This window comes from Castanea sativa, chromosome 11 (assembly GCF_040712315.1).
Source record: "Castanea sativa cultivar Marrone di Chiusa Pesio chromosome 11, ASM4071231v1".
NCBI lineage: Eukaryota > Viridiplantae > Streptophyta > Magnoliopsida > Fagales > Fagaceae > Castanea > Castanea sativa.
This window is the reverse complement of record NC_134023.1, coordinates 52,559,936-52,582,498: the sequence shown is the minus strand read 5'-3', so window position 1 is coordinate 52,582,498 and position 22,563 is coordinate 52,559,936. Positions and strand designations below refer to the sequence as shown.

General features: G+C 37.1%; 3 protein-coding genes across 5 annotated transcripts in view; 2 read left to right on the top strand and 1 right to left on the bottom strand.

Annotated features, from left to right (window-relative positions):
• LOC142615238 (uncharacterized) overlaps positions 1–22,211 on the bottom strand; it is a 31,210-nt gene extending 8,999 nt beyond the window's left edge. For 2 of the 3 annotated variants that reach the window (XM_075787959.1, XM_075787958.1), the window contains exon 1: positions 20,966–21,472. The gene's annotated coding sequence lies outside the window, so the exon portion shown is untranslated. Of the gene's footprint in view, positions 1–20,965; positions 21,473–22,063 lie in introns of those variants that run through there. The other variant, XM_075787960.1, reaches the window with a different exon arrangement.
• Positions 860–7,322, top strand: LOC142614963 (ABC transporter G family member 24-like). Its single transcript, XM_075787611.1, has 10 exons — positions 860–966; positions 1,113–1,238; positions 2,020–2,292; positions 2,626–2,689; positions 2,781–2,951; positions 3,035–3,041; positions 3,247–3,268; positions 3,509–3,582; positions 3,892–4,802; positions 6,712–7,322. The coding sequence occupies exons 1-10, from the start codon at positions 861–863 to the stop codon at positions 6,719–6,721; spliced, it is 1,764 nt and encodes a 587-aa protein (XP_075643726.1). The 5' UTR covers position 860; the 3' UTR covers positions 6,722–7,322.
• LOC142616707 (uncharacterized) lies at positions 6,881–10,521 on the top strand. The gene is made up of 7 exons (XM_075789506.1): positions 6,881–6,886; positions 7,098–7,165; positions 7,221–7,317; positions 8,694–8,757; positions 8,882–9,042; positions 9,156–9,239; positions 10,101–10,521. Exons 1-7 carry the CDS (start codon positions 6,881–6,883, stop codon positions 10,248–10,250), a joined length of 630 nt encoding a protein of 209 aa, XP_075645621.1. The 3' UTR covers positions 10,251–10,521.
• Positions 22,212–22,563: the final 352 nt, after the last annotated feature.

Sequence of the window (22,563 nt, the reverse complement as noted above, 5' to 3'; positions counted from 1 at the left end):
CCTAAATGATCTAGCTGGGCTTAGTGGTGGTCCTGCAGCGAACGGGGAGGCAAACAACGGGCATGAGACTGAATCAACAGCTACTGCAACCCCAAGCACAAGCGCAGCACCCGTAAGTACACCGACCCGTGCTACTGCATCTAGGGGCCGTGGTGGGCCTGCTACAGCAAGCCCAAGCACAACTACAGCTAGGGGCCGTGGTCGGCCTGCTACAGCAAGCCGAAGCACAAGTGCAGCTAGGGGCCGTGGTCGGTGTGCAACAACCGCTCGGGTTGTAAGTAGTCATGAGATACCTGCACCCATCCCGTACGCATCTCTCCAGCCCGAGGTCCCTCCACCCATGGTAGATGCAGCTCCTCAGCCCGAGGTCCCTTCACCCACCCCACCTTTGCAGCCCAGTTTCGATCTCGGTATTCATTCTCAGTTGACCCCTCCTATGCACCCCGAGACACCCTCAAACCCATCCACCAGCTCCAATGCACCTACTTTCCCCGTTGACCCACCCCATACTGAACCCATGACAATGAGCCCCACTCCTGGCCTATACATAGAGCATCATTACCCACCTACCTCATCCTCATCTGACCCTCTAGGACCACCAGTTGGGATTGACACTCTACAGCCAGATACTAATGTACCGGACGAGCATCCCCCTCATCAGCCCTCACCCCTATGAGGTAGACCACAACGTGCTAGAAGAGCTCCCACTTGTGGGACAGGTGGACACAAAATAGGACACAAAGGCAGCTCTATAGTACGATACCATTAATTACAATGTATAGACCTATTTGGTAGTTCATTTTATCTTATCATTACACCAAATATTGATTGCATGAATCTAATGTCTTTGTAGCACGATGATGAGCCTAAGGATGATGCCCCGCAGCCTCCTCCCCCGCCCAAACATTACACGAGGGTTAAAAAATGCAAAATTGGTGAACCTTGAAAAAGAGGTTTGTTACAGAGGTATTGTCTAATGTGATCTTTTTTCCTGTAATGAAAAAGTGAATTAATGGTCGTAAAGAAGACTTTTCCTACCGCAAATGCTTGGATAGCTTCATCAAGGGAAAGTATCCAGATGTTGCTGAAACATTCATAGGTAAATATTTTAGAAAACCCCATTCTGGTCCTCCTGGAGGCAACCGGGAGAGACACACCAATCCAGGAAAAACTGGTTCTTGTGGAGGGAATCAGGAGAAGAACAATACTCCAAAGGAAACTGAGAATGAAAATAGGCAGTGAGTTCTTTTGATTAGAAAGAAACTGATAATGCTACTCATTTGGTCAATAAGAAAATCCTGGAAAAATACTGTAGCTTAGGATTTTGATCTTTTAATATCTATTTTTTTGAATAACATACAACCATATGACTGAGTTCAAATGACCTTTTCATTTAATGGGGAAATCAGTACGACATTAATCATGTGCTATTGATGTTTGCATCCTTTTTTTTTTACCTCAGTATTTTCGGCAATCAATTGAGATGTTCAACAATCAGCCAGGAGCTGCATGTTGTTAGTGAACCAATGTAAAAACTGTGAAAGAGTAATGATTTAGTGGTCATTCATGCCTGATTATTGGGTTGCTAGATAGATGTATATTTTATTTTCTTTTCTTGTGAAAATACAGTAATTGTATGGCACATTGAGTTCAACATAACTATCATTTTGTTACTGACAAGGATCACTCTCACTTCAACGAATACTTACTTATTAGGAAAAGATTGCCATGGTTCACACTAATTCATTTCCTGTATGTTAAGAATGCGAGTCAATGTACACACCATCAATTTCTTCTAGCTACCAATTAGTAAGCTACTACTGGTACCGCCACTGTCCTCCTGATATTGCATTGCTTTAGCAAGTTGTAACAAGGAGGGTCTTAGAAATTTTTTCTCCATAAATCTGACCAACAATGAATTTTTTGTCCTTGCTGACTTTTCTCAATCTACTTGAAATTTTTTTTAGGTTAAAATCTCTATAGCTTCATCTATTCATGGTGGTTTTCAATCTCCTACAGGTGACATTACACGTCGCTTGTGTTCAGCAGCAGAATTGAAGTTTTACTTCAATAGTTTCTTTGAAAGATCTGGGAGTACCAATTACTTGAAACCTAATAAGAACTGTAATTTAACCTCATGGGTAGAAGGCTGTGAGCCAGGATGGGCTTGTAGTGTTGGCTCAAATCAGAAGGTTAACTTAAATGATTCAAAGGTCATCCCCGCAAGAACACTCAACTGTCAGGCTTGTTGTGAGGGTTTCTTCTGCCCTCATGGTATTACCTGCATGATACGTAAGTATTTGAGAATCCTGTATCTACTTTCTTTCTATAAAAACCTGGACGAACTTCTAATTGAGAACACTTAAAATGTCAATTGGCTTGTAGACATCAATTGCCATAATAAATTTGTGATACAAAGTTATTAAACTAGGAGGCCACATATTAATGTTACAGTTGGGATACCAAGTTAATAAGGTCAACCATTTCCCTCCTTGAAGTGTAAAATGTTCTTGATCTCTCCTAGGAATCAAGTAGTACTCATATATGTATACTTTTTTTTCCTAAATTAAAAGATGCCTCTGATGTTTGTTCTGATTGTTGGCATTTGATATCATGGTCTTGAAGCTTGCCCATTAGGTTCCTATTGTCCCCTTGCAACTCTCAACAAAACTACTGGTGTATGTGAACCGTAAGTTCCACTTCCAGTCCTAAACATCACTTCATTTATGGCATGGTTTATGTGCATACAAAAAATATGAAGATGTTATATGTTTCTGCAGATATCTATACCAATTATCTCCAGGGAATCCAAACCATACTTGTGGAGGAGCAAATATTTGGGCTGATGTTGGTAGTAGCAGTGAGTTATTCTGTTCAGCTGGATCATATTGTCCAAGTACCACCAGCAGACAGACTTGCACTAGTGGGTATAAAAAATTTTCTCATTATTGGTCACTTAGCAACCTTCTCTAATGTTTTGCTTGTCGCAACCTTGTACTTTATTTGAATAGTGTTTTAACTTGATATGTAAGAGTGAAAGAGTGCTTTCATTGTTGTGGACTTAGAAGCCTTCGTATCTTAATGCATGTATTTATTTTATTTGGAGCTATTAGAGCATGATCTACTTTTGGGGGAATGTGAGCTGAAGCAAATAGAACTTCTATCTTTCTATAATTGTCTTTCTTGCCTCTGTGATTATTTCCTAATGCTGTCATTTTTTCCGTGGAACTGTAGACATTCTTGCAGATGGGTTCTACATCTGAGAGAAGTAAGTTTTTTTCCTTTCCCCCACCCCCTCCCCCTTTCAACTAAATTTCTGAAAAAGTTTCACATAATATGTAGCAATGTCTACATGCCTTTGTGTAATATATTGTTTTGTATACAATTAATTTTCAAAATTTATATGTTTGCTAGTTTCAATGTTCCTATGCCTGTATATTTTTGGAGTTCAATTTCACTGTTCTTCTGGGTATGAAGTGCATTTAACTATTTACCAACCACCTTGCAGGCTGCTTTAAGTTGACTTCTTCTAATCCAAACACTGCAAACCAAAATATTCAAGCATGTGGAATAATGTTGTTAGTAAGTTGCTCCCTTTACTTCTGAACCATAAACTTGATAAATGATCTTGCCTGGCTCCACCTCTCAGCATCTTCAATTATTCTTGAAGCAAACTATGCAAGTCTTAATGCTAATATCCCGTAAACTCGAGAAAATTCTCGGTTTCAATTTGCATTTTATTGACTTTCTATAGAATCAGCAGATTTTGATTCTGTGTTACATAATAAGAAGTGTGCTCCTGCCTCCCCCCATTAACCCATGGTTAACATCAGGCCAAAAATAAAAGAAAATTTGTTAGTAGTGATTGATGTAATTTAATTGCTTTTGCAGGTTGCTTTAAGTACTCTACTACTCATCCTTTACAACTGTTCTGACCAAGTTCTAACCGCTAGGGAAAGGAGACTAGCCAAATCCAGAGAAGCAGCAGCCAGAAGTGCAAGGGAGACAACAAAAGCACGTCAGAGGTGGAGATCAGCAAAAGATGCTGCAAAGAAGCATGCAAGAGGATTGCAAGCTCATCTAGCACACACATTTTCTTGTAAAAAAGATGCAAAGGATCCCGAGAAACATAAGATTTTGGATCGAGTTAAATCTGACATAGATGATGATCCATTGCCACCTCCACATCCAAGTATGTCGGCTACCCATCTACCCTCAAGAGAAAATAAAAAGGAACCCAGTGAGCTCATGCAGAGAATGCATGAAATTGAAGATGACCCTGATAATTATCAAGGTATAAGTATTGGAACAGGGGATATGAGTTCTCATGTAAATGTGCCAAAGGGAAAACAAACTCATACCCAAATTTTTGAGTATGCATACGCTCAACTTGAGAAAGAGAGAGCTCAGCAGCAAGATAACGATAAACTTAGCTTCTCAGGAATAGTTAAATTGGCTACTCATCCAGAAACCAGGAATAGGCCTCTGATTGAGATTTCTTTCAAAGATATTACCCTTACCTTGAAAGCAAAAAATAAGCATCTATTGAGATGTGTTACTGGGAAAATTAAGCCTGGCTGCATTACTGCTGTCATGGGTCCATCTGGGGCTGGAAAAAAAACATTTCTTTCTGCTATAGCAGGAAAGGCAATTGGATGCAGGATGACTGGTTTAATTCATATAAATGGAATGAACGATTCAATCCACTCATATAAGAAAATCATTGGTTTTGTGCCACAAGATGATATTGTACATGGAAACTTGATAGTGGAAGAGAATCTCTGGTTCAGTGCAAAGTGCAGGTACACCCCATTTCCTCCTTGCAGATTCCTACTGCTTATCTTGTATGCTCCATATATTGTGGCCATCATCTTCACTTGACTGATGACGATTGCATGTGTAACAATTGCATGTGTCAATTTAGGTACTACATTTTTGAGTTTTCATGCAGAGTTGAGACAAAGTTTCCCATTACAAATTGTAATATTGTTTGAATAGTGAAATGAGGGAAAATAAGGTTGTAGATTATTTTGTTTGCTGGTTGCTAGTGCTATCTAAAGATGTGCTTATCTCCTTTGCCATACTCCTTTTTTTCTTCTTTATTATTTTAATATGATACTTCTGAAATGCTACATGGGAACTTACTATATTAAACATTAAATCAGCATTATCGCCATGGACATTGTGCTTATTTGAACACTCTCTTTTCAGATTAGCTGGAAATTTTTTTCTGCAATTCACTTTAATGCATATTCTGCGAGGTTTAAGCTTCTAGGATCATGTGTCGCCTATGGTCTTATGTTGTTTCAATCCTTGTATAATTTTTTCTTTTGAAAACTGTATTTGGTATTAGTCCCTTTCGCAGTTTAGGGCCCTCTTGGCATAACAAATAAATTAGTTTTGGAAATTCTCTCCCTTTGTTTGAGGTTCTGAACCTTTTTTTTTTTTCTCTTTCTTTTTACTAATCACTTCTTATAAGAATTATAAATTAGTACTTCTATGTGACCGAAGTGAAAATGGTTCTGGAAATATATAAATAATGTGAGCTTTAATCTGAAATATTTTTGAGTTTGTAGCATTGCATGATAAGGGAACTAAGGGCCTGTTACATAAGTGTTGAGCTATTGGGAACACATGGGCAGGTTGAGCATATTCTGGTTCCAATCCAGCTAACGGATTGGCTTTGTTTGATCAGGGGATTCAAATTTGGCTGGGGCTATAATTTATGATATTAGAAAAGTGAAATGGGCTTAACCTTTCAATGCCACTTATAGAAATTGCAAGCATCTAGCTAGAATTTATCATTGCCATTTGCGGCAAGTTGTGGTACCCTTTTGCAATTTCTTTTTCTTCTGCTGGTTTGAGATATGATTGACAGGTGACTTAGATCTCATTTATTTAGTCAAGACCCAAGCTGGAAAGTTGATTTCTCTCAGCTTGTCTGGGCTGAATACAGGTTCTGAAAGTTAGGGTCAGCTTATGCTCCTAGGAATGAGCGTAAACTGCTTAGCCTGTTAGGGGTGAATGCTCCCAGCTTGCCCAATAACAAGTTCTGGCAGGTGGGGTTAGTTGCCGGTAGGTTTTACTGGCTAGAGGTGAGTCCAAAGGGCTCTTCTTTAGTAAGGTACCCTATGTTATTTTCAAAAAATGAAAAAAAAAAAAGAAAGAAAGTTAGGATTGCCGGTAGGTTAGGCTGTGGCCTTTAAAAGTTTCATAAATATGAAATGAAAAGAAGATGTTTTCACATGCAAAAGTAGCCTAAAAAGCCCAAGCCACTCCACAAAAGCAGTGAAAAGCCCATTTCCTATTCGGCTGCAGGTAGCTTCTACTTTTTGAAAGCTGAAGCAGCTTTAGGGTAGCCATGAAAGCCCCACTAAACATGGCCTTAGTTTAGGTCTAAATAGGTCGCAGGTTAGGTGGACTGTTGATCCTTCAGTTGCTCTTGAGTTGGACTCTAGCCTCACCAATATACTTGTTTCGCAGTCCTAATAATCTGTTATTGTGGACCTCTAGCTGTTGCCCTATGAATGTATTATAAATAGCTTAATATCTACCTCTTGTAATTGTTTTGGGGGCTTTTGGCACTCAATTATCAAAACACTTCACTAAACATATAGATATTTATCTTAACAAAGTTCAGTGCAAGAAATTCAGAATTTTCAATGATTAGTTATAAAACTGCAGCAGGTTACTTGACTTTCTTCTCCACAGGCTTTTCTGAAGGAAGATACTGCTATAGTTCAACTTGTTCTATTTGACGATCAAATTGGGTGCTTCGTTCATCTACTGTTCACCAGTTTTGAAACACATTTGTTTGGATCAGGATTCGGTTAGAGGTATGCCTTAAAAGCATAAGCATATAAATAGTGCCTTTGCTGTCATGAAGGTTAGTTTGCCATTTATTATAGCTATGTGATGAGTGGAGAGAAGTAAAAGAAGGAAAGAAGCAGATATGTCAAATTGTCCATTTAGCTTTATAGTTTTCTGGATTGGAAAACAATTGGAATCATACTAAGCGCAGCTTTTGGAATCATGAAGTGCAGCGCATTTCCCTGCATTAATGATCATTTCCTGCCTAATGTTTTCTCTTTACTCAGGCGACAACAGGAAGCAAAATAGAAATTGCTAGAAGAAGAGACTGCAAAGAGGGTGGAAGAAGCGATTCGTAGGAAAGTTGAGGAGAGCTTGTTCTCTAAGGAGATTAAGGTTTAAATTCCGAGGCGGTTGGAAGAAGGACGGAAAAGACTTCATGATGAAGTTGCAGCTCAACTTGAGAACGAAAAGGAAGCTGCTATCATCGAGGCTAGACAAAAAGAGGTATATACTTAGAATCACTCTCCCTTTATTCTCTCTTTTCCCCCACTGGTCTGAAAGGCACATTATTGCCAGTATCATGATGTATCATTTGGGATTCTTATTTTAGGGTGGTGGGGGGTGGCTTTCCTCTAGCAATGCTTTTCTAACTTCTTTTGAAAATTTGCTCACTGGAATTGTCAAATGTCAGTCCTCCGTTAGATTTTGTACAACATTCTTTGTACCCTCCCCCCCTCGCCTGTCCCATCTTGTTAGTCCTTTAGAAAATCCAATTTTTAAGGAACACCATTTAATGCTGTCTTTCAAATAAAAAGGTATAAGCTTCCAAACCTACCATTGATGTGGGACAACCTAGGCTTCACCACCTAGAACAGTCCCATGGTAACCTAAGCCTTCACCACCTAGAATCACCACCAAATGCAAAAGCATTTTCACAAAGAAATTTTTGATTAACAATTAGTCTAAATACAAAATAAACCAGATAGAGCTTTATAGAGCTTCCAGGAAATAAAGTGATAAAGAACAACTAATCGTAGCTGAACTCAAATACTAATCCAAATGCTAAACTAGTCCCTATCTAAGAACATGATATTTAATCCCTATCATGACTCAAGCTAAACAAATAAAAACTTAAAATATAACATTATCCAATGAAAATACAAAATAAACTATTGAAATATGCTATAGTTGTGCACCTGCTTTAACCACTCTTAATTTAACTCAAGTGGAAGAGGGGTATGGACTTTTAAAAAACAGTTAAGAGTAAGTTATGACTTATGAGATTTACTCTCTTTTCCTGTTTTTTTTTTCCAATTCTTTTAGGCTACTTTTTGTCCATTATTTTGTGCATAAAGTATCTATTTCATAATAAAATACCATTTCTTATATAAAAAAAGGTTGGGAAAGTCATTTATAGTGTATTCATTGACTTTTCAAAGAGAACCATATTTTGGGGTATCCTGAAATGGAATAGAGGACCAACAATATGGGACAGAGGGAATATTTAAGGAGTTGTTGTTGTTGCCCTATTGGACAATAGGGATTATGGTGGTTTATGAATATTGATCATGTATGAACACATTTAATTCCAATTGATTAATGGCACCCCGAAATGTATATTATGAGGTAGTGTAGGTGAATATTTCAGAATTTTTCGAAAGGTAGGATAAATGGATCATTCAGTTAGTATAAAAATTCCCTTGGGTATAAAAATTTTCAAAAAAGCACTAATTTTGCATGTGCCTTTTACCATAATTATGAAATATGGTGTGCAGGGTCTCTCCTTCCTAAATATCTAAAATATCAAATTTTTTACTTACTATTTTTTTTATAAAAATTTATCACCATCTGTTGTTCTCTTGTGCCCTCTCATCCTACAGATATACAATTATGAAGGAGTTTTCAATGAAGACTACAACATAGCAAACACACTAGCTCCTAATGGTAAATCTTGTGAATGTGTACTAAAGATTATGATTATAAATTTTTTAACTTTGAAATGGATAAAATTGGTGAGCATAAGTGTCTCTTTCTGATGTTTGAGCTACCTCTTATTTGTTTATTTCAGATGTACTGGCAGGTACTCCTGCTGTGGTTGCTCATAATGATGTTGGAGAGGATGATGATGACGAGCCCCCATTAAACGAAAATGATGATGATGATTTTGACGATGTGGACCAAGTAGAGGAGCAAAACACACAGCATTTAGTTTTGGCACAGTTTGATAAGGTAATTTATTAGTGATCATGTACAATTGATGTCTAAACTATATTGGGCTACTATATTTAATCTTGTGATTATCGCATGTTTCATTAAATACATTATGTGTTTGGGTTGGGTAGGTGACGCGTACCAAGAGCAGGTGGAAATTAGGGGTGAAGGATGGCATTATGCACATAAACAATAAGGACATTCTCTTTAACAAGGTCAATTTTCCTCTTTTGTCTATTCGCTCTTTTGTCATTCGCTTTGTTCTCATTCTGTTCTGGACCTTAAGCTCAAAATTTCCATTCAAATTCTGTGGACATTAATGTCTCTTCAGAAACCAAGTAGGGTGTGGCAGGTGCAGCAATAGATGAGGTGGCATTTACGGGAAAAATTGTGAGCTATTTGACAGATAGGAGATTTTTTTTTTAAAGAAAATTTATTTGTTCACTATAGTAGAGGTAGAATAGGTGAGGCAGCATTTAGGGGAAACCTTGCAAGCTATTGACCTATATAGGAGTTTCTTGTTCTTTTAAAGAAAATTTATTTGTTCACCATGTATCTGTGAATTGAGCTCTTAATGCAGATAGGAGGAGTTGTATCAATTCATTGTATATGATCTCCCCTTCCCTTTATTGGTATAATTCTTATGGTGAACATATCTAAGCAGCTATGCTTCAGGTTTGACATTAAGAATGATTAATTCTTCCCCTTGCTATATGTGGGATAAAGTATGGTAGACTTGCTAATTCACTGCCGTTATTTCACTAATAACTTGTTAACCGAGAGGACAGAAAATAAAATTTTCTTGCTACTGGCATTTCCCCCATTCATCAAATCCAGCCTCACTGTTCGGTGCTAAAAATATTGATTTCTTTTTCATATGGCATTCTTTGATCATGTTTGCCTTGATTACAGGAAGCCCTTGATGGTATTGAGTTTGCTAGGGGTGATCCTAATTCTACATGGGGTTCTCTCAAGGACCTCCCAGCATTTTTTTTTTTGCCAACAATAGTGTTGTAAATATGCTGCGGGTAAAATTTTGCCGACCTTAATTTTGTTTTTACTTCCATTATATGCAGGTAACACCAACCAAGACTCTACTTGAAGATGATGGCACAGAAATGAATGTCATACTCCTCCCTCATTCTTTCACTTCATTTGATTTGTTAAAAGAATCCAGCATTATCAGGACTACAGGAACTGATTCTTCCTCTCGAGCTTCTTTTTAAACTATTAGTTGATGAATATTTAGAGTAATGTTATGAATTAATCAAAATAACTCTACGAACATGACATTGTCGTTCGCTAGCTATTCAGTAGTAACGTCATGTTGTAGATAATATCAAACTTGCTGCCTATTAGTTCCATGACTGTAACATATTTGTGGAGACAATTCTGTCCTTTAGTTGTTTTCAGAGCTTATGTGTTTGTTGAGTGTTATTATATCAAACTTCTTGTTTTCTAGTTTCATGTTTGTTATAATATAAAAACGCTTCTTGTGGATGCATTACCTCTTTCACATATAAAAAAGAAATAGTAAGATGTTGAGCTTGTACAAAAGAAAAGGAAACTAATGAGATTAGCATAATCTCGCAAAAAAAGAAGAAGGATAAAATAGAGACAAGTTTCAAGAAAAAAGGGTGAGGGAGGAGTATGACATTGTGTGTTGAATCTGAAACAAAATCTGAGGTTCCTGAGCCACATGAATATGCAGTGCCCAAGTCATTGTGTGTTGAATCTGATGACGTAGATGTGTATATTATGTGAGTTCAGACCATAATTTTCACCAAGTACTTATAATTCTTGAAAACACTAATACAAGTACACCTTTTCATTCTATACCAACAACGAACAACAGAGAAAAAATGAGCAAGTGATTTCATACAAACTTAGCCAAAAGCAATGAACAATTCATCTTTAGATTTGCAAAAATTGCACGTACATAATTATCATTTGCCAGACATTAACAACAACATTTTGTATTGCACAAAACGTGTAGACATCAACAACAACGTTGAATGTTCGTAGGTAGAAATTTTTGGAAATCATCATTGCTTGAATCTGAGAAGTCTGAAATATCACTTTCATCATGTAACGCAGTAATTTCATTAATAGACTTCATGGCTCGCTCTTGCGCCTTCCCCTTTAGATGCTTCTTAGCTTTTTGGACTGCATGAAAACGGTCTAGCCGCCTTTGCATTTGATTGTTCTCTTGTTCAAGGCGAGCAAGTATGTTGGCAGGCTTATCTCTAGGTAACTCGGCTGAGCGTGCCTTAGGAACTCGTAACCCGTGCCATCGACAATACACCTCCAACTCACACCTCTTCTCGTATAGGGTTGACCGTGGTAGTTCTGCTACGGTGAACTCCATTGCGGTGGTATCTGTACTTAGTTTTGTAGGTTTGCTGACCATGATGTGGCCAACGCTTCCAAGACTCTCGTACGTGTATATTGGCATATTAACGAAATCTCTCTTCTTTCCAACCCATTTTCCTCCATAGTGGTCTGTGTATGTTTGTAGTTGTTGATCTGCTGGAACTTGTGATAATTCATTTGTTGAAGTAGATTGAAACTTGTTTCTACGTGTACGAGATGATGTTCAGGCGTTGCGACTCATAGCTTACTCAACCTACAAAGTTAGTGGTGTAGGAATAAGAAAAGAATTGTGGTACATTTATAACCTCATTCCACTGTGTATTCAATAATAAAATTTAACATATTCAGGCTTGTCATGTCAATACAGGCTGGAAAACCACGATACGAATTTTTTGTTCAAATGTTCCCAATGTCATAGTGAGATTCTCTTATTCTGGGCAGTAGTTGCAGTGTACTGCCATGACTATTCAGCTGAGCAGTATTCATGTGAAGAGTATTTAGCATGCTTGTGTTTCATCTGACATGAACTTGACAAGACAATACCGAGTTGTGTTAAATGCATCATAAACTTTTTAGGGGTCTTCTGCATCCTTGAAAACAGTGCATTGCAAAAGGATGCAGATCTGTGTATTGACGTGAGTGTGAATGATATGACTAGATAGGGTTCAACAGTGCCGAGCTATTGAGCAGCACATGTAGCACTGCGAATATCAATGTAGCAATGGTGGACAGTTGACCCCCAAACTCGAGAATTTGTTTTAATAAATTTAGATTTAGAATAAGGGCTCTCAACCTAAACTTGTTGTCTCCAATTATATATGTAAGTACACAAAGATGGATCGAAACTGACCAAAATGGAACAAAGTGGACTGAATGGACCAAATTAGACCAAATGGACCGATTTTATTTTCCACTACAACTCGAGTATTAAAGAATCGAGATTCCCAAGGAACTCGAGTCTCTAAAACTCGATTCCCACTGGGCAAATTTTTTTTCCCCAGCAAGAGCATGCTCTGTTTCAGGCAGAGAGCAATGCTCTGTTTCAAAAAAATTTGCCCAGTGGAACTCGAGTCTCTAAAACTCGATTTTCACTGGGCAAATTTTTTTTTCCCAGCAGGAGCATGCTCTGTTTCAGGCAGAAAGGCATGCCCTGTTTCAAAAAAATTTGCCCAATGGAACTCGAGTCTCTAAAACTCGATTTTCACTGGGCAAATTTTTTTTTTCTCAGCAGAAAATGCTCTGTTTTAGGCATAGTTTTACAATGTAAATGCACTCAAATCACAACAAAAGTCATTCTTAATATATCACCATTCTAAACATGTCCAACCACGCTTAATTTGCAATTCTAACCATACTACTCAAATCACAATCTTCATAGAGGTACATTGGATAGAGAATTACAAGTACATTCAACAACAATCAAAAAGTTCACATAGAGCCAATACAACGTAGTCACTTTTCCTAAGATCAGCGGTCCGCATGACAAAAACGTCGTCCATGGAAGGATGCCTAAAAAACGTAGAGTATTTACGTTAGGAGACAAGATAGTAAACATTAGGTAAATATCGAATGAACAACAATTATTTAACCGATGCATAACTTTTTGCCAACCTACCTAGTGTGGAACATGGCCGCTTGTGGAAGCACCACGGGACTGCGGACATTTTCTGCGGTTATGCCCGGAAGCATGACACAGTCCACATGTCTGCTTGGGTTAACTCTCTATCAAATCTGCGTCCTCCCTCCGCCATCCCGGTTCTTGATCCTTATTCCTCACTCCATCCATCTCATTCCTTATTCGTAACTTCATCGGTCGGCCTTTGGCCCGCAACAATGCCGGATTAGGCAACCACTTTGGCCCCATGGGATCCCTCCATAATGACTGTGACTTAGGAACCACAAATGCATGCTCATAAGTGTTAAGGGCATGGTTCAAACCATAACATGGGTGAATATACGTGGTCGAATCAATATGTAAATAGTCACATACTCTAATTGCATGTGAACACGGGATCCCTATATTTTGCCATTTCCCACAACTGCATATTTTTTCCCGTAACCGAACTTTGTAACTGTGGTTTCCCCCTCCTGCGCTACACATGTTTAGTTGGGTAACTACTTGAAAGATCAGCTCTTCATTGCTAAATGGCTTGAGATAGTGTTTCTCAGATTTACGCTTATTTCCATCCCACGTGGATAAGGCATATTCACTCCATTTCTTACCCTTTGACAACTCATAATGGTATTCTTTGTGCCGGTTGTGGAAATATTGAACAAGTTTGTTCCAAGTGAACTCAACCAACGCGGCAATAGGAAGGCCCCGTGCACCTTTCAGCACACCATTGAAACACTCTGATATATTGGTTGTCATTGCTCCAAAACGTCTCCCACCATCGTATGACTGGGTCCACATGTCCACATCCTCGCTCATTAGGTATGTGTATGGAAGATAATCTTGATTCTTTTTCTTACCATCCCTCCCCGTCACCTTCTTCTTCTTCCTAATGGCCTCAATTTCCACCTGCTTAATGGAGTCCATTATGGTAGCAAATTTAACTACCTGACTAGCATATCCCGCTTTCAACACCGTTGACTTTAGAGTTGAGTTCTGAAAATGGGTGTTGAAGTTGCTAGCAACATGTCGAAGACAATATCTATGAAATACCCCTGCTTTTCCATCATCCCTTCTAGGCCAGTTTGCAATGGCGTTTTTGATACCGAGATGTCAGTAAGAAATTATGCAAATGCCGTCGTCAGGTATCAGATGGCCAATCGTTTCTCTGAGGCATCGTAAAAACCACCTCCAACTGGACCCTGACTCACAATCCACAACAGCAAAGGCGAGAGAGAATACCTTGTTGTTAGCATCGGTTGCCATTGCGACCAACAACTTTCCCTGATATTTACCATACAGATGGGTCCCATCAATACTGATAACCGGCTTGCAATATTTGAATCCTGATATGCATGGACCGAAAGACCAAAACACATAATGCAACAATACGGTGTGATCTTCATCAGTGGGTGTGACACGATAGCAAAACTGGGTAGTCGGGTCCTGATCAATATACGCCATTAGCAACTTTTGCAGTCTTTGGTAAGATTCTTCCCAATCTCCAAACATAAGCGCAATCGCCTTTTGTTTTGCATCCCATACCTTGTAGTAAGAAGGCTTATGGCCATTATATTTCGCCTCTATCAAAGATCTGAGATGCTTAATTTGAGTGGTGTGATCCTCATGTAACTTGTTATGGATTTCTGCTGCAATAAAATTACAACTCATCATTCTACCATTATTTCGCACCCCAGTCGGTATACACGTGTGAGGACCCACATACACGGTGACCATCCATAGATTTTGGAGCTCGGGCTTCATAACTGCATAGACATACCACTTGCATGACTCATGCACGCATTTCGCACAAAAATTTTTCCTCGTCGACCTAGTGATCTTAAAGTGTTTGTTTTCCTTGAGGGCACAAATTGTTAATACGCGCTTCACCTCCACTTTACTGGCAAAAGTCAACCATTTGCACAAATTCATCCCCTCTCTCCAAATAGACACAAATGACATCTCAATATGCGAAGGATCAACCATATTTTCCCAAGTATTTGCAGAGAATGACAACGCAGGAGGTGCGTAGGCAGGGATTGTGTTTGTAATGTTTTGGACACTAATAACATTGTCTGCATCAAGTTCACCACCGTCCAATGTCTCATCGTCATCAATGTCCCTCTCAAAGTCCCCAAAGTCCCGAAAGTCCCCTCTCTCAATCAAGTCTTCATAGTCATCTTTATCGGCAAAATCTTCACCGTTAATGGCAAGATTCTCATCAACATAGTCGTCATCATCATCGTCATCATCATTGTTAACGACAGTAGTCTCATCAACTTAGTCGTCGTCGTCATCATCATCGTCATCATCATTGTTAACGGCAGTAGTCTCATCAACATAGTCATCGTTATCATCATCATCATCATCTCCATCGGCATGAACATCATCATCCTCTACATGTGTAGAATACTCATATTGAGCATCCGGAATCGAAACTTGTAAGCTTGTGGTTGTTTGTTGGATATCCTCTTGCCATACTGCACGCGGCTCCAACTGTATGTACAACTCAATGTTACTTACTTCAGCTATACTCTCCAACTTGTCAAACATGATCTTCACATGTTTGTCTTTTTCTATCAGCATATACTTGTAATTAATCCGGTGCTTCATGATTTCATTTGGCATACGATAAGTAATTTGCATGTTGTACGCATCAGGATTCTTACACAACTCTTCCATGACAAATATCTTCAATTCATCAATGGTTTTCAACCTACGATCAACTTCAGCATAATAGGTTTTCATACCCGGCCCCTCAAATGGCAATCCCTTGTTCGCATTGGGATTCTTAAGCGGACCACCATGGTATATGATTATAACAATATCAAGCATTGTGAACCTGTTCAAGTCAAGTCCTATGTTAGTTAAATCACATAGTCGTAAAGTGAGGGAAAAAAGTAATGCAATCTTACCAATGAACATATTCAAGCCAGGTTATAGAGTGCCCATTAATATCTAAAGGCCAAGACGTAAACCTTCTAATCCTAGTGGATGGAGAGACGGAATTATCTATTACTCCATTGTGTGGTGACCTATAATGCCTAAAAGGGTTCTGAAAGAATTAGGTGGGTAGAGGAGCATGATTACATACCCATTCACTACATTCATTCACTACCCATTTCATACCCAAACCAATGATAAATAAAGTCAAAAAAACTTGAAAGATCATGATAAAAATAAAAGCCTAGAAATGATGAATAAAATTTTGATAATTACATACCCATTCCCATTCATTACATTCATTCACTACCCATTTCATACCCAAACCAATGATAAATAAAGTCAAAGAAATTTGTAAGATCATGATAAAAATAAAAACCTAGAAATGATGAATAAAATTTTGATAATTACATACCCATTCCCATTCATTACATTCATTCACTACCCATTTCATACCCAAACCAATGATAAATAAAGTCAAAGAAATTTGTAAGATCATGATAAAAATAAAATGTTGAATAAAATTTTGATAACAAAAACTATACAAATAAATACTCAAAAAATTAACACTTACAAAACAAAGTTCTATAATTCACAATATTGATAAATTAACTAAGTTATGTTAACTATCTACAAAATAAATGGTAAAACTCTTTAACCCACACCCATAGACAACATACCCAACTACAATGACAATCAAATTATGCAAACCCTTACCTTAGATATGAATTTGCTGAGAGGGAAGAGCAGTGAGAGTGGACAATGTGGTTTTGTGAGAGTGAGTGGTGTGAGAGAGTTATGGTGTGAGAAAGTTATGGGTGAGTGAGAGTTAGTGAGGGTGAGTGAGTGAGAGTTAGTGAGGTTGAGAGCTCTGTTTTAGGTTTTCTCTGTGTGTTACTGAGAGTGAGTCTCTGTGAGAGTTAATGCCATGGGCTGAGTTTTAAATAAACAGTCCAGAGGAAATCGAGTCTATAAGACTCGAGTTACTTTCATAAAACTCGAGTCTCTAAGACTCGAGTTCCATGCATATAAAAAACATAATTTAAAATAAGATATAGTAAAACTCGAGTTTTATAAACTCGAGTTTTATCCGAAGTAAAACGAGTTTTAGAAACTCGAGATCCAGGTGGCATTTTGTCCACCTCAGCAAGCCCAAAGCGAGCATAAAGCGAGTTTTTGAGACTCGATTTATTATGTAAATCTCGAGTTTCAAAAACTCAAGTTGTTATTTTCCTTTATAGTTTCAAACAATGCCTAACTTACTATATTCATGCCATCCACACTGCTAATCTGCACATTCCCCCCAACCAAACCACTATTTTGGGTTTTTAACATCTGCTCACTTTCGTTTGTACGAAATAAGAAACCATTAATAGTGTATCGAGAATAAACTCGTGCACAAGAATTTGGCCCTCAAGCTAATGGTAAAATTTGTTCATTTATCCGTTCATCTTGATTGTCGTAAAGTTGTTCAATCTACATTTACACAATTACAATCACAATCAATTGATTGCAAATTTTTGAAATGGACACATGAATGTTAGTATAAAATTAATCCACTTACTTGAGACTTAAACCACTTTGAAAATTGTTCTTTGTGTCTTTGTTGTACATTCCGAGGGTTTATTGATGTAAGCTCCCTAATATGTTCACTACATACATATAAAGGCAATATTAATAAAAAAATTATCAACAAATACAAATTTAAAAAAAATTTCTTCATATGAATATAAAATTACTTACCCAACCCATGGAGAAACTTCTTCACAATTGGTTAAAATGTAATGATGTGCCATTTGGAGCTCTGAATTACAAAGAGCTTCAAACATGCAGTTTTGCCTATCATGGTTAACAGATGTAAATACACTCAAACCAGATGCTGTTTCACTTGGACAAGTGTCAACATTCCTTTCTATTTGATTAAGTTTTGTATCCATATCATCAAAATACCAAGAGCAAAATGTCATACATTCCTCTGAAATATACCCTTCAGCAATTGATCCTTCTGGATGAGCTTTGTTACGCACGTACCCTTATAACGTGCGTAAATATCTCTCAATTGGATACATCCACTTATATTGCACAGGTCCTGCCACCTTAGCTTCATATGCAAGGTGAATCGGTAAGTGCATCATAACATCAAAGAATGAAGGTGGAAATACTTGTTCCAATCTACAGAGGGTTTTTATGCAATTTGATGATCTATTTGGTCCAATGCTTCAACAGTTAATTCTTTTGAACATATTTCCACAAAGAAATGACTTAAAGCAATTAAAGGTTCACAAACTTTCTTCGGTAATAAACCACGTATCACAAGTGGAAGTAAATGTTGAAATATAACATGACAATCATGTGTTTTCAACCCAACCACGTTGTTGTCTTTCATCTTTACACATCGCCCTATATTTGACGCATAAGCGTCAAAAAATTTCACATCTTTTAAAAACTGGCACAATATTTGTTTTTCATCTTTTGTTAGTGTGTAACATGCAAAAGGAAGAATATTCTTATCACCTTTACGTTTTGGATGTAGATCTTTTCTAATTCCCATTACTTTAAGATCATGACGTGCATTTGGGCCATCCTTTGTCTTCCCTTTTATTTTAAGCAGCGTTCCCAATATACCATCACAAATTTTCTTTTCTATATGCATCACATCCAAACTATGACGAAGTAACAATGTCTTCCAATATGGTAAATCAAAAAATATACTCTTCTTTCGCCAATTATAACACTTTATCTCTGGATCTCGTTTCCTCTTACCTATGCTTTTGCCAAAGATCACTTGCTCAAAAGTTTTATACTGTTCAATCACATCATCCCCTGATAATGGCTTTGGTGCTTCTCTTGTTTCCCTTGTGTTATCAAATGCTTCTTTATTCCTACGCCATTTATGATTAGCTTCTAAATATCTGCGATGACCCATATAACAATGCTTTCGTCCATGCTTAAGTCTTAATGACACCGTATCCTTATGGCAACATGGACATGCTAGCACTCCTTTGGTGCTCCATCCAGACATTACTACATATGCAGGGAAGTCATTGATTGTCCATAAAATTGCTGCATGTATACGAAAATTCTCCTCCAATGAGACATCATATGTCTCAACACCATTTTCCCACAATTGATTTAATTCATCAATTAATGGTTGTAGATAAACATCAATGTTATTTCCAGGTGATGTAGGACCAGGTATAATCATGGACATTATCCAATAAGGTTGCTTCAAGCATGTCCATGGTAGCAAGTTATATGGAATTAACATAACAGGCCATGTACTATGGCTTGAACTCATAACCCCTTAGGGGTTGAACCCATCACTTGCAAGGCCAAGTCGAACATTAAGAGAGTCTAATGCAAACCAAGAGTGAACCTCATCTAGTTGTTTCCATGCCATCGAATCAGCTGGATGCCTTAACACACCGTCATCTACTTTACCCTCTTTATGCCATCTCATTTCAGAAGCTATATTTTTTGTCAAAAACAATCTTTGTAGCCTAGGGGTTAATGGAAAATAACGTAGAATCTTTTGAGGAACCTTTTTGTGGTTCTTTTTTCTTCCTAATGACATTACCATTACTCTCATTCGATTTCCATCTAAACTTCTTGCATCTTGGATATTTTTCCAAATCAGCATACTCATTTTGATACAACACACAGTCATCAATGCAAGCATCAATCTTTTTGTAGTCAAGTCCTAAATCCTGAATCATTTTTTTAGCATTGTAAAATGACTCAGGAACCAAATTGCCATCAGGATATGAAACCTTAAAAATTCAAGTAATCCCTCAACTGATTTGTTACTCCACCCATATAGACAATTCATTTGAAACAACCTCATAAAAAATGATAACTTTGTTAAATTTTTACAACCAGGGTGCAACTTTTGTCCTGCATCTTGTAACAATAGTAAGAATTTCTTACCATTATCATTTGGTTCCTCACAATCCCGTATGTGCAAATCATCATCTCTACCAATTGTAGTACTAGCCAAGTTCTCAGCTCTCATCATATTATTGATCATCTCATATGCCCTAGCATCATCACTTCTTTCCTGATTGCTTTCATTATCTATGCCCACACTATTTTCATTAGATGGTTCATCATACCACTCTTCACCGTGATGGATCCATATCTTGTAGTTTTGATCCATTCCAAATTTACACAAATCCAGTGCTACCTCATTACGTGTCTTAGGAACCACATTAACACATTTACGACATGGACATCGAATTGTATTTGCCTCTTCTACGTCGGCAAAAGCCATATCTAGAAATGCTTTCATACCATTTTGCCATTCTTGTGACCCCCTATCTTTAATAAACATCCAAGCCTTATCTATTGACATCTTCACTGTAAATAAACACAAAACACATAAATTCTAGACTTTAGGTTCGTAGTCTAGTACTTGGATAATTATAAAATGAATTACATGGTTTTATTTTGTTTCACATCAAACGGAAAAAAATCACAATATTTAGCTGCTAAGATGGAAGCCACATACAACAAAAAATGGCCAAGAACTCAAGAAGCCAATAACTCAAGAAGATTCAGGTATTTCAAATGAACAATGACTCAAGAAGCCAATAAAATTAGTAGCCAAGAATCTAATCAATACAATGCCCATTGGATTACGGTTTGAAAAAAATGGTTATCTTCACAAGGTATCAATATAGTGGCGGTGTTATTTGTGAACTAGTCTAGAAGCATGGAGCCAAGGGCCCCCTGGCCTCAATGCCCTTTTTTTCTTCTCAATTGTAACATTTATTTTATTTTATTTTATTTTTATAATTATTTTATATCTTTTTTTACTTACATTTTGTTAACATTAAATAAATACTAGTTTTATTTTTAATAGTATATTAAGTCTAATACTAGCAATAAACTAAAGTGAACTAGTGCAAGTCTCCACCATATACGACACTTTCAATAAGCTAAAAGAATATATATAGCAATAGAACAACCAAAAACATCAACATCAAAGAGTCTAGCATTCAGGATAAAACTAACCTTGATCGTGTTAGTCCACTTGCTTAACTACTTGCTTTTGAGGACAAGCTTCTAATCTTCCCTTGCCTACCTTGTTGTGATCTGGTGAGGATGAAAAAGCCTTGGAATTATTAATATCTAAAATGCTAGGATGCCATTAAAGTAAACAAAAAAGCAGTGACCATTGATATCCCGATTGACTGCCTAAGGACCATGTACATTACACTAACAAGATTTGGTCTAATAAAGCTTAGCATGCATTAGTGGGAAACATAAATTTTAAAGGGGTTCATCATATCATACAGAACAGGCAACACCAACAGTTAGTTTACATAAAACAAATGTCATCGATAAATATATGTGAGTAAAGGCAAAGAAAATCATACAACTACATGCTTAAAAACCCACTTAAACAACCAAAATTCAAATTTAAAATAAAAACAAAGTTCACGGACCCCCTATGGTGCACTTGGATTCAACAGAACAACTACATAACTCCAAAAACATGAAAAAAAAAAAAAAAAAAAAAAAAAAAAAAAAAAAAAAAAAAAAAACCATTTCTCACTCACTCTACTAATATATATATTCATCAATAAAATCTTCAAAGACTGGATTCTAAAACAACAAAACATATATCTCTGCATGTATATTAATTTGAATAACACCTATCAATACACAGAAACCACACACAAACACAACCCAATTATATAGTTAAAAAAATAAATAAATAAAGTTCACTATATCCCTACAATGCAATTGGATTCATCAGAACAACTATACGACTCCAATAACATGAATAAAATCATTTCCCACTCACTAATAGTGTAAAGAATAGACCTTTGCACAGAGCATTCTATAAATTCAAACTACACATAATTTGAATTTAAAGAAATCACAAGTTTAACCTTACATTCACCAATAAACCTTCAAAAATTAGATTCCAAAATAAGAACACCTATATTCTTGTATCAGGCTACTTGATTCTACTTCACTGCTCAAAATCCAAAGTAAAATTTTGTTTTTTTTGCTAATTCTTCTCTAGAAACAAATTAATAAAAATTAAATTTAAAGAGAAGCAATAGATTACAACTGCAAGTCAGAGAAATTTCTCAAACCAACCGGAATGAGAGATAGAAATTCCTCAAAGAAAACCCAGTAAAAGAGAATAAACTCCTTCGCTGCTCCTCAAATCACAATCTTCAATAATCTCTCATCTTTGCCTCCTTCAAATCTCACGTTTTTTTTTTTTTTGCCTCTCTCAAAAATTTTTTTTTTGGACAGCTTCTGGTTGTTTGCGTGAGAGATGCCAAATCCAAGCCAGTAGAGATAAACTTCAAAATTGAGATACGGTATCATGGATGGAGACAAACACGGAACTGAGAGGATATGGGAAAAACGGAATATATGAGAAAAAACTAGGAAAATAATTCACCTTTCCCGCTCCCCAATTTTTTCCCTCAAATAAAACTTTCCCGCTGCCCACTATCTTGTCCTGCGAAATAATGCAACAATATCCGGCTCAACACTATTGCACTGCCTTGTTCTACTCTTACTCTCAACTACTAATTAAAGGCTTGCTTTTGCTGTAACTCACTTATGCTTTGTGTAAAAAAATTCTT

Excerpts from the sequence above, each read along its gene's own strand:
- LOC142614963 (XM_075787611.1), top strand. The coding sequence starts at position 861 with ATGAGCCTAAGGATGATGCCCCGCAGCCTCCTCCCCCGCCCAAACATT. Across the intron at positions 967-1,112 it reads AAAAGAGGTTTGTTACAGAG|AAAACCCCATTCTGGTCCTC; the intron begins GTATTGTCTAAT and ends TAAATATTTTAG. Across the intron at positions 2,293-2,625 it reads TGGTATTACCTGCATGATAC|CTTGCCCATTAGGTTCCTAT; the intron begins GTAAGTATTTGA and ends ATGGTCTTGAAG.
- LOC142616707 (XM_075789506.1), top strand. Across the intron at positions 7,166-7,220 it reads GAGGGTGGAAGAAGCGATTC|GCGGTTGGAAGAAGGACGGA; the intron begins GTAGGAAAGTTG and ends TTAAATTCCGAG. Across the intron at positions 7,318-8,693 it reads TCGAGGCTAGACAAAAAGAG|ATATACAATTATGAAGGAGT; the intron begins GTATATACTTAG and ends CTCATCCTACAG.